General features: G+C 36.3%; 1 protein-coding gene across 4 annotated transcripts in view; it reads left to right on the forward strand.

Moving 5' to 3' along the window:
• The window catches only part of USO1 (USO1 vesicle transport factor), a 71,106-nt gene that overhangs the window by 32,068 nt on the left and 24,002 nt on the right, over positions 1–15,036 (forward strand). For all 4 annotated transcript variants that reach the window (XM_037050947.1, XM_037050950.1, XM_037050949.1 and 1 more), the window contains 2 exons: positions 1,974–2,094; positions 10,893–11,071. In XM_037050947.1, the coding sequence (XP_036906842.1) occupies positions 1,974–2,094; positions 10,893–11,071 (300 nt within the window). The remainder of the gene's footprint in view (positions 1–1,973; positions 2,095–10,892; positions 11,072–15,036) is intronic.

Genomic DNA, 15,036 nt, shown 5'->3' on the forward strand with positions numbered 1-15,036 from the left:
TTCTTAATGGTCAGGTAAAAGAAACTAACATTGAGAAATTAAAAGTAGCATGCAATGTCTGTCCAGGGGGAATCCCGCCATGTAATATGGAAAGTATTTATTTTTCCATTTATTGAAGAAGATAACAAGATACAAAAACTTTGTACATGGGACAATGATGCCTCAGCCCCCTTCAAAGTAGGCGTGTTGGAAGCTTGCACAGTTCTCCTAATCACCATCTGCTGCCCTATCATATTTTCCTGAATCTCATCTGCAGTCTGAAATCTCCTCTCTTTCAAAGGTGATTTTAGTTTTGGGAAAAGCCAGAAGTTGCAGGGCACAAATCTGGGCTGTGGAAGTGGGAGATGCCGAGTCACCTGGGTGATTCAATATTTCACAAAGAACTGCATGAGTCGTGATGCATGAGTGGGTACGTTGTTGTGATGAAGCTGCCAATCACCTGTTCCCCATAGCTGCAGCCTTCTGATACCCAAATAGTTTCTGTGGAAAAATGTTCAAGTCTAACACAAAATTTGATGCAGATTCATTTGTCCACACAGTCATTTTGAATGCAACAGCCACATAGTACACATGCTCATTTAGTACACACCACCCCCACAGACTAGTACAGTGAAGTCATCACTGTTCACACATGAGTATTCCAGTCCACTGTCCTTGGCTGTAAGGTTACATGGGTGCCACGAATACCATTCTCGTTATATTAACAATGGCTGGACTTTTTCTGGACAGACCTTGTAAAATGTACATAGTATGTTTTATAAAAGTTATTTATCTCCTTTTGTCCTCGGAGAAACCCTGTGACAAAAATATTAACTTTGTTTTACACGTGGATTTACTAATACTCAGAACTTACATAATTTGCTTAAAGTTGCACAACTAGTGAGTAGGACAACCGTTTTTAAAACCCACTTTATCCTGTAACTCAGAACCTCAGTATGCTTCCTATTCTATTCCTTCCTCCCTTTATTAGCAGTTAAACTCAATTTGGTAGGATTAAGTAGGAGAATTTCATGTCTAAAAATAATCACTTTTGTCTTTCTCATCTTACTGTTGAGACTTGACAGGAGAATGAGGAGAGCAGGCCCAATAAGGCCACGGACACTTTTGTCTTCCATGAGTATCATCTGCCCAGTACTGATAGTCAATAGCTAATTTCCCTCTTTGGAACTTTGGAACTATCTGTTTGCTATTCCTTTTTCTCTGAAGTAATACTTGTTTTTTGTTTGTTTTTTTTCCCATAAAATATTTGTGTCTCTTTGAACACTGTGGTATTGTAGGGCTCTTTGGGGCTCATAAATACTTGCTGTTTGATAGTGAAAGAAGCATAAATGGGTATCATTGAGTTTTTCTTGAGTGGTAAGAGTTGCAGAATTATATAAATAAAATCCAGCATAACAGGAGCTTAGGAAAGCTAAAAATCAGAAGCAAAAACTACCGTAAATTGTCTCATGCCAGATATGCCATTTAGAGGTGTGAATTCTCATTTCTTCCCAATCACCTAATAATTGAATTTTGGGAATTTGGGATTTATGAGAATACCCAACTTTCTCTACTAGAATGTGGTGATGTGTGTTGACTTATACTCTCGAATTCACACTTGCATGTAATTACATTGTGAAGCATGTGCAGAGGCATTTCTGAGATACATGTAATCATGCTCAACTATTACATTACCATGAAAATTGTGTAATGATAGATGAATATGCAAGAATTGTTGAATATATTGCATGGTGAAAAGAGAACTGAGTTAGGCATTGGTAGACATGGAGTTTAGTCTAGTCTCTGTCCCTTTGAGATTAACCATAAGGAGGCGTATTGGTCATTTTCTCAGTACTTGTTTTTCTTATCTATAAATTAAAGTAGTTGGACTTGTGAAATTTCTACCTATTCTAAAATTTTATGTTTTTAAAAATAATTTTAAAATGTCTTATAAAAGTTGTACTCCACTAAACATTGTCTTTTCTCCCCATAAGGGTGTCTTACTGCTGCAGGCACTGACAAGAAGCAATGGAGCCATCCAGAAAATTGTTGCTTTTGAAAATGCTTTTGAGAGACTACTGGACATTATTACAGAGGAGGGCAACAGTGATGGAGGTAGAGTATGAAAAGGTTGATTTAAGAAATTCCTTTTGTACTCACTAAATTATTATGTGCTTCTAGAGAAATAATGGAGGGAGAATTGAGGACTCACTGTATTCTTTCTTTCACTATGGTGTGTTGAGTATGGATTTCTTTTTATTTATTCTGTTTGATACTTGTTAGGCTTCTGGAATCTAGGTTGATATCCATCATCATTTCTGGAAAATCCCAGCTATGTCTCTTCAAATACTGCTCCGCCACATTTTCTCCTTTCTAAACTCAGATTCAGATCTCTGTCATATGATTTATCTTTCTCTTACTTGTTCTTCTGTTTTGTCCATATGTTCATCTTTCCAGGCTTTATTCTGGATTAGTTTTTCTGACTTGTTTTCTGTTTCAACAATTCTCTCTTTGCCTGTATTTAATTTGCAAATAAAAGTGTTCATTAAGGGTTTTTCCCCCAGTTGTATTAAGATAGAGTTGACATACAGCACTGTACACATTTTAGGTATACAGCGTAATGACTGCTTCACATGTGTTGTGAAATGATTACCATAGTAACTTTAGTTAACATTCATCCATTGAGGTTTTTTTGTTTGTTTGTTTTTTAAGATTTTATTTATTTATCTTTAGAGGGGAAGGGAAGGAGAGAAGGAGAGAAACATCAATGAATGGTTGCCTCTCGTGGGTCCCCTGCTGGGAACTGGCCTGCAACCCAGGCATGTGCCCTGACTGGGAATCGAACTGCAATACTCTGGTTTGCAGGCTTGCGCTCAATCCACTGAGCTACACCAGCCAGGGCCCATTGAGTTTTTAATGTTTCTTTTCTACAAGTTCTATTTGGTTCTTGGCTGTGTGGTTTTTTATAATTTTTTTTTCTACAGATGTTTTCACCTATCTCCTATTTCTTTGAACATAAGAAACAATTATTTCATAGTCTAATCCCAATATTTTAAGTCTTTGTTGGCCTGGCACTTTTGCTCTGCTCATTCTTGTACATGGTACAATGTTTTCTGTGTTCATGATTATCATTGACTTTCTGTTGTGTTGTACATAACAGAATTATAGGAATTTGAAGCCTAGGAAGAAGATAATTTCTTTAAGAGAAAACTTATTTTTTGCCAAGCCCTATGGGTGCAATTTATTTGGGATCCCATTAATCCAGAGTCAAGTTGGGATTTCCTAGGCCACTCAGGTAATACCAACCTAGGCTGCAAGACCTATGAGGACTAGTTAACTTTTGGTTTTCTCACTGTCAAGATAAAGCTTTTGAAGTGCCCCCCCAACTTAACTAAAGGGAGAGCTTTCTATTAGATTTTCTTCCCACTTGTATATGCTCAGGGCTGTGGTTTCATTTTTCTTCTGCCTCATGAGACTGTCTTAATGAAAGTTCTAGATTTTTCAAGAATGAGAAATGTACTCCCAGCCAAAAAGTACTTTATATATGTTTACCTCTCTAGATATTTATTTTCTCTTGAGTTTTAGCTTGCTAAACTGTCAACTGTTCATTGCTACCAAGGCTTTTTCCTTTTTAAATTCAGCATTATTAGTTGTTTTTAATGATAAGTTGGTCCAAAAACCTAGCACTAGGGTCAGAGGAGAAAATTAGTTTATTTTTGTTCACTAAACTGGGACAGAAGTGAACTGGCCAGAAGAATAGAATAGCCAACAGCTGGCTATATGAAATTGGAGAGGAGAACCAGCCTGAAGATAAAGATTTTGGAGTCTTTAGAATAGGTGAAACAATTAGATAAAAAAAGATTAGATGAGTCACTTAGGGTGAGTGAAGAATGAGAAGGGAAGTGCTGGGATAGAACCCAAGGTAGACCAGTAGTTATGGGATAGTAAAGGAACAGTTGGTAAAAGAGACTGAGAAGAAAAAGGCTGGGAGACAGGAGGAAAATTTCATTTTTAGAAGGGTTAGGGGAGTGGGTAGCAGTGTTAGAATTTGGTGAGATATGAAACCAGATAAGGGCAGAAATGTATCTCTGGGATTTAGAATATGGACATCATCAGTGACTTAAGGAGAACAGTTGTGTATAGTTTTTACCTTGGAATCCAGATTGCAGTCTCAAAGGAGTGAGTTAGAAGTGGGAAAATAAAATAGTAAATAAAATTTATACAAGGAATTTGGAAAAAGCAGGGAAGAGAAGTAAATAGGAACTGGAAGTAGAAACATAATTTTTGTGTTCTTAAATTTTTTTTATTGAGACATGAAATATTTCAAACATACAGAAAACAATAGAATATAACATAACAAACATTTATGCATCTACCATCCAGTTCTATTAAATGCTTACATTTTGCCATATATATTTCAGATTTTTTAAAGAAATAAAACACAACAGATAAAGTTCTTTATGTAACCATTCTGATATGTTCCTCAACCTTCTTTCTATTTTTAATATTTATTTATTTTTAGAAAGAGGGAAAGGAGGGAAAAAGAGAGGGAGAGAAACATCAATGTGCAAAAGAAACATCTATTAGTTGCCTCTCGCATGCCTACCCTGGGGATCCAGCCTGCAACCCAGGCGTGTGCCCAGACTGGGAAGTGAACTGGTGATCCAGCTTACAGAACAACTCACAATCCACTGAGCTACACCAGTCAGGGTGTTTTCAACTTTTAATCTTTTTGTGTGATTGTGTATATACACATACATATATATCCATAAACAATATATAGTATTCTGAAATATATGTATAGTATTATATAGATAAAAATATCCTGCTGAATATATTGATGATTTTACAATGCTCTTTTTATTCAATATTTTGTTTTTGAAATTTATTTATGTTAACTGTTACTGTATTTAAGTGCTACATATCATTCTGTAGAATTAATGTTCGGTGATCTATTGTTTTTTTACCAAGTTGACAATTAGGTTGTATCTGTTTTTGCTAACATAAGCTGTTGCTGTGAATTCTTTATGTATCTACTTATGTATAAAGTTTCTCTATTTTATTTACCTACATAGAGAATTATACTTTTTTCATCTTTACTAGGTATTTGTCAAATGGCTTTTTAAAGTGGTTTTATCGGTCAATCTATTCATTAGCAGTGTTTCCAAGTTTGTTTTTTTCTACATTCTTGCTTGCCAATCTGATGGATGTGAGATTCATCTCACATCCATCAGATTTATCTCACTGAGATTTTATTTTATTTCTTAAACAAATGAGATTAAAGCATATTTTCATGGGTATATTTACCATCTGTTTTTCTCTATTTGTTTGTCTTTTGCCCCTCTGAATAACCTACATGCCAATTTTAATATCTTTGCTTTTCTGGTTGGTTACTGGGAGTTCTTTTCGTATTCTGGATACTCATCCTTTGTTGATTGTATATTTCTTGGTCTGCTTATAGTATTTCTATTAAAGTTTAAAAATGTAATATAGTCACTTTTTATAGGTTATGTTTTTGTGGTTTTTTGGTATGACATCTATTTCTTTTTTCTTTTTTCTTTTTATTCTTCAAGTACTGTTGTCTCCATTTTCACCCCACCACCTCACCCATCCCTGCTTCCCACCGTTAAACCTACTCCCTTTGGTTTTGTCCATGTGTTCTTTATACATGTTCCTTGTAAGACATGTATTTCCAGTTCAAGGTAGTAAAGAGAATTTCCATCATTTTCTTCTAAAGACTGTAAAATTTTGTCTTTTACATTTATTGAACATGTATTTTTGCATTTTAACAATGGTATGAGATTTGTAATTAAATTTTCATATGTGTGAAGGTCTATTTTTGAGTTCCCTGTTCTGTTCCAAGAGTGTGTTTCTTTAGCTCTACACTAAAACAACACTCTTTTTACTTAATAAAACTTTATAATAATCTCTTATCTTTTAGAGTAGAGGAAAAATCTCCTATCTTGGCTCTTTTCAGAATTGTCTTAAGTGCCTTTTCCTTTTTGTCTTTTCATTTGAGTGAAACTTGTTTGCTAGTAAAATTTTATGGAATCCCTGTTGGAATTTTGATTGGAAATATTGAATTTACAGATTAAGGAGAATTGTCATCTTTACTGTATGGAGTTTTCTACCCCTAAACCCTGGTATATCTCGTAATTTATGCAGATCTTATGTCTTTCAGTTACGTTTTATCCTTTTGAGGAAAGGAGTCATACCTTTTTTATTAGATTCTTTCTTAGGCATCTTTTTTTTGTTACCATATAAATGGAATCTTTTTCTATTATATTCTCAAATTGGGGGTTACTATGAATAATTGATTTTAATATGTTGATCTTATATCCAATCACCTCATTAAACTATTAGTTCTAATGGGCTTTTTGTATAGGTAACCACATTTTCTACAAATAAGAATAATCTTTTTCTCTTTTTCACTTCTCATACTACTTTTGTTTTTACCTTACTGCACTAATTACAACCTTTACAGTGTTGAATATTGCTAACTTTAATGAGAATGTTGATGCTTTACCATTAAGTTTGATTTCTGTTTTTATTATGAATGACTTGAATTTTATTAAGTGATTTTCTACATCTACAGAGATGATCAGATTATTCTTCTCCTTTAATCTAAAAGGGCTCTTTTTTAAAAAATGGAAGAGACTCCGCCCTGTGAGGGTAGCTTAGTTGGTCAGAGCATCGTCCTGATGAGCCAAGGTTGCGGGTTCGGTCCCTGGTCAGGGCATGTACAAGAATCAACTAGCGCATACATAAATAAGCGGAACAACAAATTGGTATTTCCCTTTCCCCCTTTCTTCCTCCCCCTCTTTCTCTTTCTAAAAATCAGTAAATAAAAAAATATTTTCTTTACTTAAAAAAAGGGGTGGGGGCGAGTCTCCAATCAATATAAGCAAATAAGAGGAAGAGATACAGGAGAGAGAGGATGATCAGTCAGTGGTACATAATACCTGAAAAAGGAGGAAGGAATGGAATCCAGAGTAGAGGAAGGAGGAGTTAAATTGAAGAAACAGTCATATTCAAAGAGTGGAAGAGAAGGACACAGTTAATAATCATGGAGAAGGTTTAAAAATAATTATTTTGGAGAATAGGAAAGTCAGTTGACTCTTTTAATTAGGAATTTACAGACAGGGCTATAACGTCCTCATTAATAGTGTTTACCATCATTTTACAGCAGCACAAACTGTTTATGTGGTTCCTGCCTCTTCCTCACCACCCCAAATGCTCAGCTACCTAGGTGAAGGTATAGGGAAAAAGCAAGGTAGGTAGTTTTTCACAGGATTGTGCCCTTTCCAAGAAGGTGCTATGAAAAGACAGTAAGACAAGGAAGTTTAGCATATTATCTATAGAGTAGAAGGAGTGAAGGTCTGTATAATCTTATTTAGATAGGAAAGGAAGTAAAGATGAAAGAGGTTTATAAAAAGTGAGAAAGAAGACTTGTTGATGGGTTGGATGTTTCGGGGAAGTCACAGAACAGGAATATTGACAATACCTGAGCTGGAAAGATAGCAGATTTTAGAAACAGAATGGCAATTATCTCTGAAGATGATGCTGAGGACCTGAGAGGTCCTGGTACTGGGTTGTCATTGAAATTGAAATCAAGAGTGACAGCAAATTTGGCAAAAGGCTTTAAGCAAGGTGCTCCTGGTGTTTTCAGTGAACAAAGAATAGTGGCATAATATAAGAGATAGTACAGCTGAATAGCCTGAGGCTCGAGGGAGTGAGAGGTTTTACCAGAGGGTAGGGGAACTAGGATCTCCGGAAAGTACTCTGAGATATGAAGGATTGAGAGCATGAGTTGCCTTCACTTGATAATATTCCAGTGTAAGGCAGGCTCTTAGAAGAAAAAGGAGTCTTTCTTGAAGTAATTGAGGATGTAGTGGATTTTATTAACCAGTATTTGGGAGTTTAAGGTAGCATCATGAAAGGGTTTGAACAGAGATTATGTGGGGAGAGGAAGCCCAAAGCATTCTAAGGTGAGGAAATGGAAGAGCATAGGTGACCAGAGAGGTGAATATTTTCAGAGGAAAACTGGATTTTAAAGCAAGGTTGAATTACCTAGACTTAAGGGTCACTAAGACAAGTTCCAACAGCTCCTTGTAACTGGTGTGGGCCTTCATGTCTAGAATTCATCTTACACACTGGAAGGAGAGCCTACCAGTTACAGTGAGGGCTTTGATATTCTGTTTCCTCCAGAGCCTTCAGATGGTCCTAATGGCAGATCTTATTTAATGGAGATTTATGGTCCTACATAAGAGACAGATGTAGTGGTTTCTCCTCATGAGGTGAGGATCAGTCACATGGTTCAGCAACATGAGGTAAGGAAGCCTTCAATCTGGAGAGATCAGGACTGGTTAAATTTGAGATTCTTTAAAAGTACTTAAAATATGCACCTTAAACATTTTAAATAAAATATAATAAATGTTTTTAAATGGACATTTTTGTACTGATTTTTTGAAGTACAGCCAGAACTTTTTCTCTGAATATGGGTTTGCTGATTGGAGTTTTTTGTCATCTTTCTTGCATGTATCACACCTATAACACATCATGTAGGATTTGCATTTTGGTTTCTTTAAAATAGAGTGCAAGATCTCTGTGGGTTTCTACAGTTATTTTCCTTGTTCTAGACTTGTCTTACCCCTACATAACAACAGTCATTTTTAATGACTTGCTTTCATTGAGTTTTGACAAATACAAACATAGTTTTCATAAAAGTAGCTCTGTTGTCATACTTAAATCTTGGCAGTGCACTAGCAGGATACATTTGTGAACAACAGTAATTTATTCTTGGATACAATACCAAAAGCATGACCCATGAAAGAGAAAAATGATAAGAGAAAGATGAAAAATGGTAAGGGACTTCATTAAAATTGAAACTTTCCCTGCAAAATACACTGTTAAGAGAATGAACAGATAAGCCATAGACAGGAAGAAAATATTTTTAAAACATCTGAAAAAGGGTTTGTATCCAAAATATACAATGAACTCTTACAAACAACCCAATTTAAAAATGGGCAAAAGGGAACAGACACTTTACAAGAGAGAGATATAGATGGCAAACAGCATGTGAAGAGATGCTCAAAATCATATGTAATTATGAAAATGCAAATTAAAACAATGAGATAGTGCTGCATGCTCATTAAAATGACAAAAATCCAGAACACTGACAGCGCCAAAATCAGGCCAAGGTGTGGTACTACAGAAACTCGTTCATTGCTGGTAGGAATGCACACTGATACTGCCACTTTGGAATACAGTTTGGCAGTTTCTTAACAAGCTGAACATACTCTTCTCATTCAGCCCATCAATCACTCTCTTTGGCATGTACCCAAATGAGTGGAAAACTTAATATCCACACGAAATCCTGCACGTGAATGTTTCATTCACATTATCAAAACTTGGGAGCTTTATTCACATTGTCAAAACTTGGAAGCAACCAAAATGTCCTTCAGCAGGTGAGTGGATAAACAAACTGGTACATCTATACAGTGGAATCTTATTCCACAGTAAAAACTTAGCAAGGCATGAAAAGACATGGAAGAATGTTAAATGCATATTGCTAAGTACAGTAATCCATCTGGAAGACTACATACTCTATAACCCAACAACTGACATCTGGAAATGACAAAACTGTACAGACAGTTGCCAGGGATTTGGGAGCGGGAGGAAAGAGGAATGAATAGGTAGAACCCAGAGTTTTAGAGCAGTACAGCTATTCTGTATGATACTGTAATGGCAGATACATGACACTGTACTTATGTCAAAACCCATAGAACTGTTCAACCCAAAGAGCGAACCCTAATGTAAACTATGGACTTCAATAATGTATCAGTATTTGTTCATCAGTCACAACAAATGTACCACACTAATACTAAATGATAATTAGGGGAAACTGGGATGGAGGCAGTATATGGGAATTCCCTTTCTTTGTTGCTCAGTTTTTCTGTAAAGCTAAAGCTGCTCTAAAAAGTAAAGTCTGTTAATTTGAAAAAAAAAAAAAGACATTGGTTCTATAAACAAAGCTTAACTAGTAGGGACAGAAGTGTAGGTGCACTACACAAAGGTGTCTATTAGCTATGAGCAGTCAGCATCAGTCATATGCTTCCCAGGGTGATGTACAGATCATTGATTAGACTAGCATTTGATAGAGTAGAGCTCAGTGGTTGGAGAGCTTTAACTAAGATAAAAGTGTAATCTGTCATGTGGGCGAAGCTGTCCTGGAGAGTGGTGTGTTGTAAGCGAAGAAAAGATGGAGAACCACCATGAACGCTACAGGCAGGGAGCCTGAAGAGAGGTCATAGGTCCCTACAGAAAACCAGGGAAGAGTGTTTTAGAAACCAGGGGAAGAGGAAATTTCAAGGAAGAGACAGACAACAATGTCAAGTACTTAGAAATTAAGATATGATTGATTCATTCAGCAAATATTTAAGTGACCTACTATGTATGAACCTGCTATCTTCTCTGAGTCTGCTGAGGATACAGAGCAGGTCACTGGATCCTAGTTCCTAAGTTCCTGTCGTCTTGAATTATAACTAGTGGAGAAGACAAATGCTATATCATAATAAAAGGAGCAGGCTACTGTGAAAGCATGTAGCTAGTGATGCTAACCAGCCTAGTCATTGGATCTTGGTAATAGTTTCGGAAGTTATGTTTCACTGAGGATTTGAAGAAAAATTAATTACTGAGCTAACTCATGGTCATAGTTGAACATAGAGGTTCCAGAGATCATTGGAGGTCCTGAAAGAGCACATAGGTTGTAGCCACCAGAAGTCAAACATGCTCTCTGCCTTGCCATACTGAAGAGATGTTGGGAGTTAACTTTTATCTTTTTAATGTTTGGGGATTGAACTTTCCCTAAGGTGTTACCAGCCTAACACCTCCATTTTATATTCTTTCCTCAGGTATAGTAGTGGAAGATTGTCTGATTTTGCTCCAAAACTTGTTAAAAAACAACAATTCCAATCAAAATTTTTTTAAAGAAGGCTCATATATTCAGCGTATGAAACCCTGGTTTGAAGTTGGAGAAGAAAATTCTGGCTGGTCTGCACAGAAAGTAACGAATCTGCACCTAATGTTACAGGTATGCTGAACTTAGACATGAATGTGGTTGGAATTTTGACTGATCCTTTAAGAGAAAAATAAATGCTTGTGTTTGATAATAAATCCAGGATGTTCAGTAGATTTCAGGTGGGCTTTAAAAATTTTTTCTTTTAAGCCCTGGCTGGTGTAGCTCAGTGGATTGAGCACAGGCCTGTGAAGCAAAGGGTAGCCGGTTCGATTCTCAGTTAGGACACATGCCTGGGTTGCAGGCCAGGTCCCCAGTAGGGGACACGTGACAGGCAACCACACATTGATGTTTCTCTTCCACTTTTTCTCCTTACCTTCCCCTCTCTCTAAAAATAAATAAATAAAATATTTTAAAAGTTTCCTTTTAATATGGAGATTTGCATTTATGCTCAGAGATAAAGATCCCTTTTGACCCTACACACAAACACCCCATCACTCAGCTTCAGTAATTATTACATCTGGCAGTTTTGCTTCATTTTTGTATTGCCCTCTCTTGTCCTGCAGAATTATTTTAAAGCAAATCCAAACATAGTTTCCTAGTGAGTTTTACAACAGAGGATAGTCGGTTATAGTGTTGATTTGAATTTTTAGATTGTGCTTTCTTCAGTGACAGCTCTGATAAAAATTTCAATATTCAGAATATTAAGTTTAACAAATAAATTCATTCAATAAACATTTACTGAGAGCCAGGCACTGAGAGCTAGGAAATGAATGATAATGGACAAGAGCCCCCAAAGACTGATAGTCTGTTTCAAGTCCAATACAAGTTAAATTGACAAGTCATCTGTAATTTTATTTAAGCTTTGTGATCATAGATAGTAAAGGTGAGGACAGTAGGATCCCAAATTATATCTGCATCCTAGAAATTGTGAAGTTCTTTGAAGCATTTTACTTATTTATTCCTTTATTGAATTCCCCTACTCCAAACACTTTTAAGTTTAGACCAGCCTCCTAATTTACTGACTCTAGTGATTCTTACAAGTGTTTGGGTATCTCTGAATTTTGCCTGCATCTCTGAAGTTCTGTTTCACAAAACTAGATTGTCAATCCCTCTACTAACTAGAGTCCAAATATTGTTGCATGCCCTGGAGTTGCCTACATAGGTTTGGTTGATACAGTCACCACATGCCCCGGATTGCCAGGTCAGTATTCATTTTGTAATTACTCATAGTGTCCTCTTCCACTTCAGGTGTCCCGATTTGGGTAACAGATTATATAGTTACCCTATCTAGAATCTGCCCAGCCACTATTAGGAAAATATTTTATAGGAGAACACCTGCCAAATCTTTCTTTCTATTTATACTTCCAACTTCATCATTTCTATTTTCATATGTCAGTCTTACACATTTCAAGACTTTATTCATTTTTTATGTTTTAGAAATAGCATCCCAAGTAGTAATCTTGATATCTTTGCTCAACACCACTTTCTTGATAAAGGTAAAGGAAATTCCTCTAGAAAAGTAATTTCCAAAATGTGATCAGAGGGAGAGGGAAGGGATCAGGCGATGTGCAAAACCTTGCAATATTTCCTGCCACACAGTGAAAATTAAACTGCTTGAGGAGCCAATTCATGTTTTATAGTTTAGGATGCTATGTAAAGAACAGTTTTTTGAAGACAGTGTCACTTGAAAAAGTAAAGTACTATTTTGGCCAAAACAAATTTAGAATACAGTGTTGCATGTAAACAGAAAAATACAGTATCCTAATTAGAGAGTGAGTTGGTTAAGCATCTTTTACTTTTAAAAAGTGAGTAAACTAACTACATTCCTTTCCTGAAGAACATAAACTTCAACATAAAGACGCCTGAGTTTAATCCACTTTAATATATTCTCAACCTCAAAGATCGAATGGTTAATGTATTCATAACTTCACAGGCCACAGGTTATCTTCTGCTTTTCAGCCTATTAGATCACTCTTTATTAATATATTCAGCATTGCTTGTATTTTAAGTTTTCTATTATGCAGCAAATGAAAATGCATCGTGAATGATGATAACCAGTCCTATTTGGATTAATACACCCTAACTGGGAATTATTCATTATTGCAATTACAATCATAATTGAATTCCAAGCCAGTAAAGGTTGAAATTGATCTGCTTGAGGATATTTCATTCAACTTTTGCAGATTAAATTTGGGGGAAGAATCTGTTTGAAAAGTTTAGTCCTAAAACATTTTGATTTGTTTTTGGAGTGATAGTTTAGTGCCTAGTACTGCCTCCTGTCCCTACAGGAATCCCTTCTATCCCAGTTTTTGGACAGATATTGACAGTGACCCCCAGAAACCTCATTACCTTATGAGAGAATCTTTTTCATTGTTGGGCAGTTCTAATTATGAAGAACTTGGTCCATACAGTGAATCAAAATCTGCTTTTTTAGCCTTATAATAAGTACTCCCTCTTTTTTCAACCATTCTTCCTGCTTTTCATCAATACAAATATCTATCTTTATTAGACCATATTAAGAAATTATTATTGATTTTCTTAGGTATAATAATGATTTGATGACTGTATTTTTTAAAATCCATATCAGAGATACATACAGAAATATTTGTGGGAGAAATGACATATAGCTTGTACTTTATTTTTTTAGTATATTTTATTGAGTATGCTATTACAGTTGTCCTAATTTTTCCCCTTTGTCCCCCTCCACCTGGTACACCCCATTCCCTCTGGCATCCTCCCCTCTAGTTCACATCTGTGGGTCCTGCATGGAAGTACTTTGGCTTTTCCATTCCCCGTACTGTGCTTAACATTGCCCAGTTTATTTGGGGCCTACCAGTTATGCTTCTTAATCCTGCACCTTTTCCCCAATTCTTCCCTTCCCCCTTGAAGCTGATAACCCTCCATGTAATCTCCATGTCTGTGATTCTGTTCCTATTCTGCTTTTTTGCCTAGTTTGTTTTTTAGATTCAGTTGTTGATAGTTGTGAATGTGTTACCTTTTTATGTTCATAGTTTTGGTCTTCTTTTTCTTAAATAAGTCCCTTTAACATTTGATCTAATAAGGGCTCAGTGATGATGAACTCCTTTAGCTTTACTTTGTCTAGAAAGCACTTTATCTGCCCTTCAATTCTAAATGATAGCTTTGCTGGACAGAGTAATCTAGGTTGCAGGTCCTTGCTTGTCATCACTTTGAATACTTCTTGCCAGTGTCTTCTTTCCTACACAGTTTTTTTTTTTGAGAAATCAGCTGATAATCTTATGGGAGCTCATTTGTAGGTAACTCTGCTTTTCTCTTGCTGCTTTTAAAGTTTTTTTTCTTTAAATCTTTGTCATTTTAATTATGATGTGTCTTGGTATGATCCTTTTTGTGTCCATCTTGCTTGGGGACTCTCTGTGCTTCCTGGACTTGTATGTCTATTTCCTTCACCAAATTAAGGAAGTTTTCCTTTCATTATTTTTTCAAATAGATTTTCAATTTCTTGCTCTTTCTCTTTTCCATCTGACACCTCTATGATTCAAATGTTGGGTTTGCAGTTGTCCCAGAGGCTCCTTAGCCTATCCAGAGAGAGTGAGCCTGCGTGAGTCCTAAGTCCATTGCAGGCCCTTTAATAGGAAGCATCTGAGAATCCCGTAGGTTCCTCCGCCGCCCCAACCCCCACTGGTTTTCACAGCCAGAAGTTATAGGGATGTGTCTTGGGGCACTGGAACCCTGGGCTGGGTGGTCTGGTATAGGGCTGGGATCCCTTGCTGCCAAGGTATCCTTCCTGATTTTTATCTAGCACACGTGGGTATGAGACTACCTGTTCCATGTCTTCATGTGTCTCTGCATTTCTGACCCTCCTGTCCATCTGGATGAATGTGTTTTCTTTAATTCCTTGGTTTTCTGACTTCCACACAACTTGATTATCTGATGATTCTGGGCGATAGTTGTTTTGTTGTAATTTTGTTGTAGTTTTGTTGTAATTTTTGCTGCAGTTGTGAGAGGAGGTAAGCCATCTATGCCTCCATCTTGACCAAAAGTTCTGTATTTACTCTAAA

This window comes from Sturnira hondurensis, unplaced genomic scaffold, assembly GCF_014824575.4.
Source record: "Sturnira hondurensis isolate 20B ecotype Veracruz unplaced genomic scaffold, ASM1482457v3 Scaffold0007036, whole genome shotgun sequence".
Taxonomy (NCBI): Eukaryota; Metazoa; Chordata; class Mammalia; order Chiroptera; family Phyllostomidae; genus Sturnira; species Sturnira hondurensis.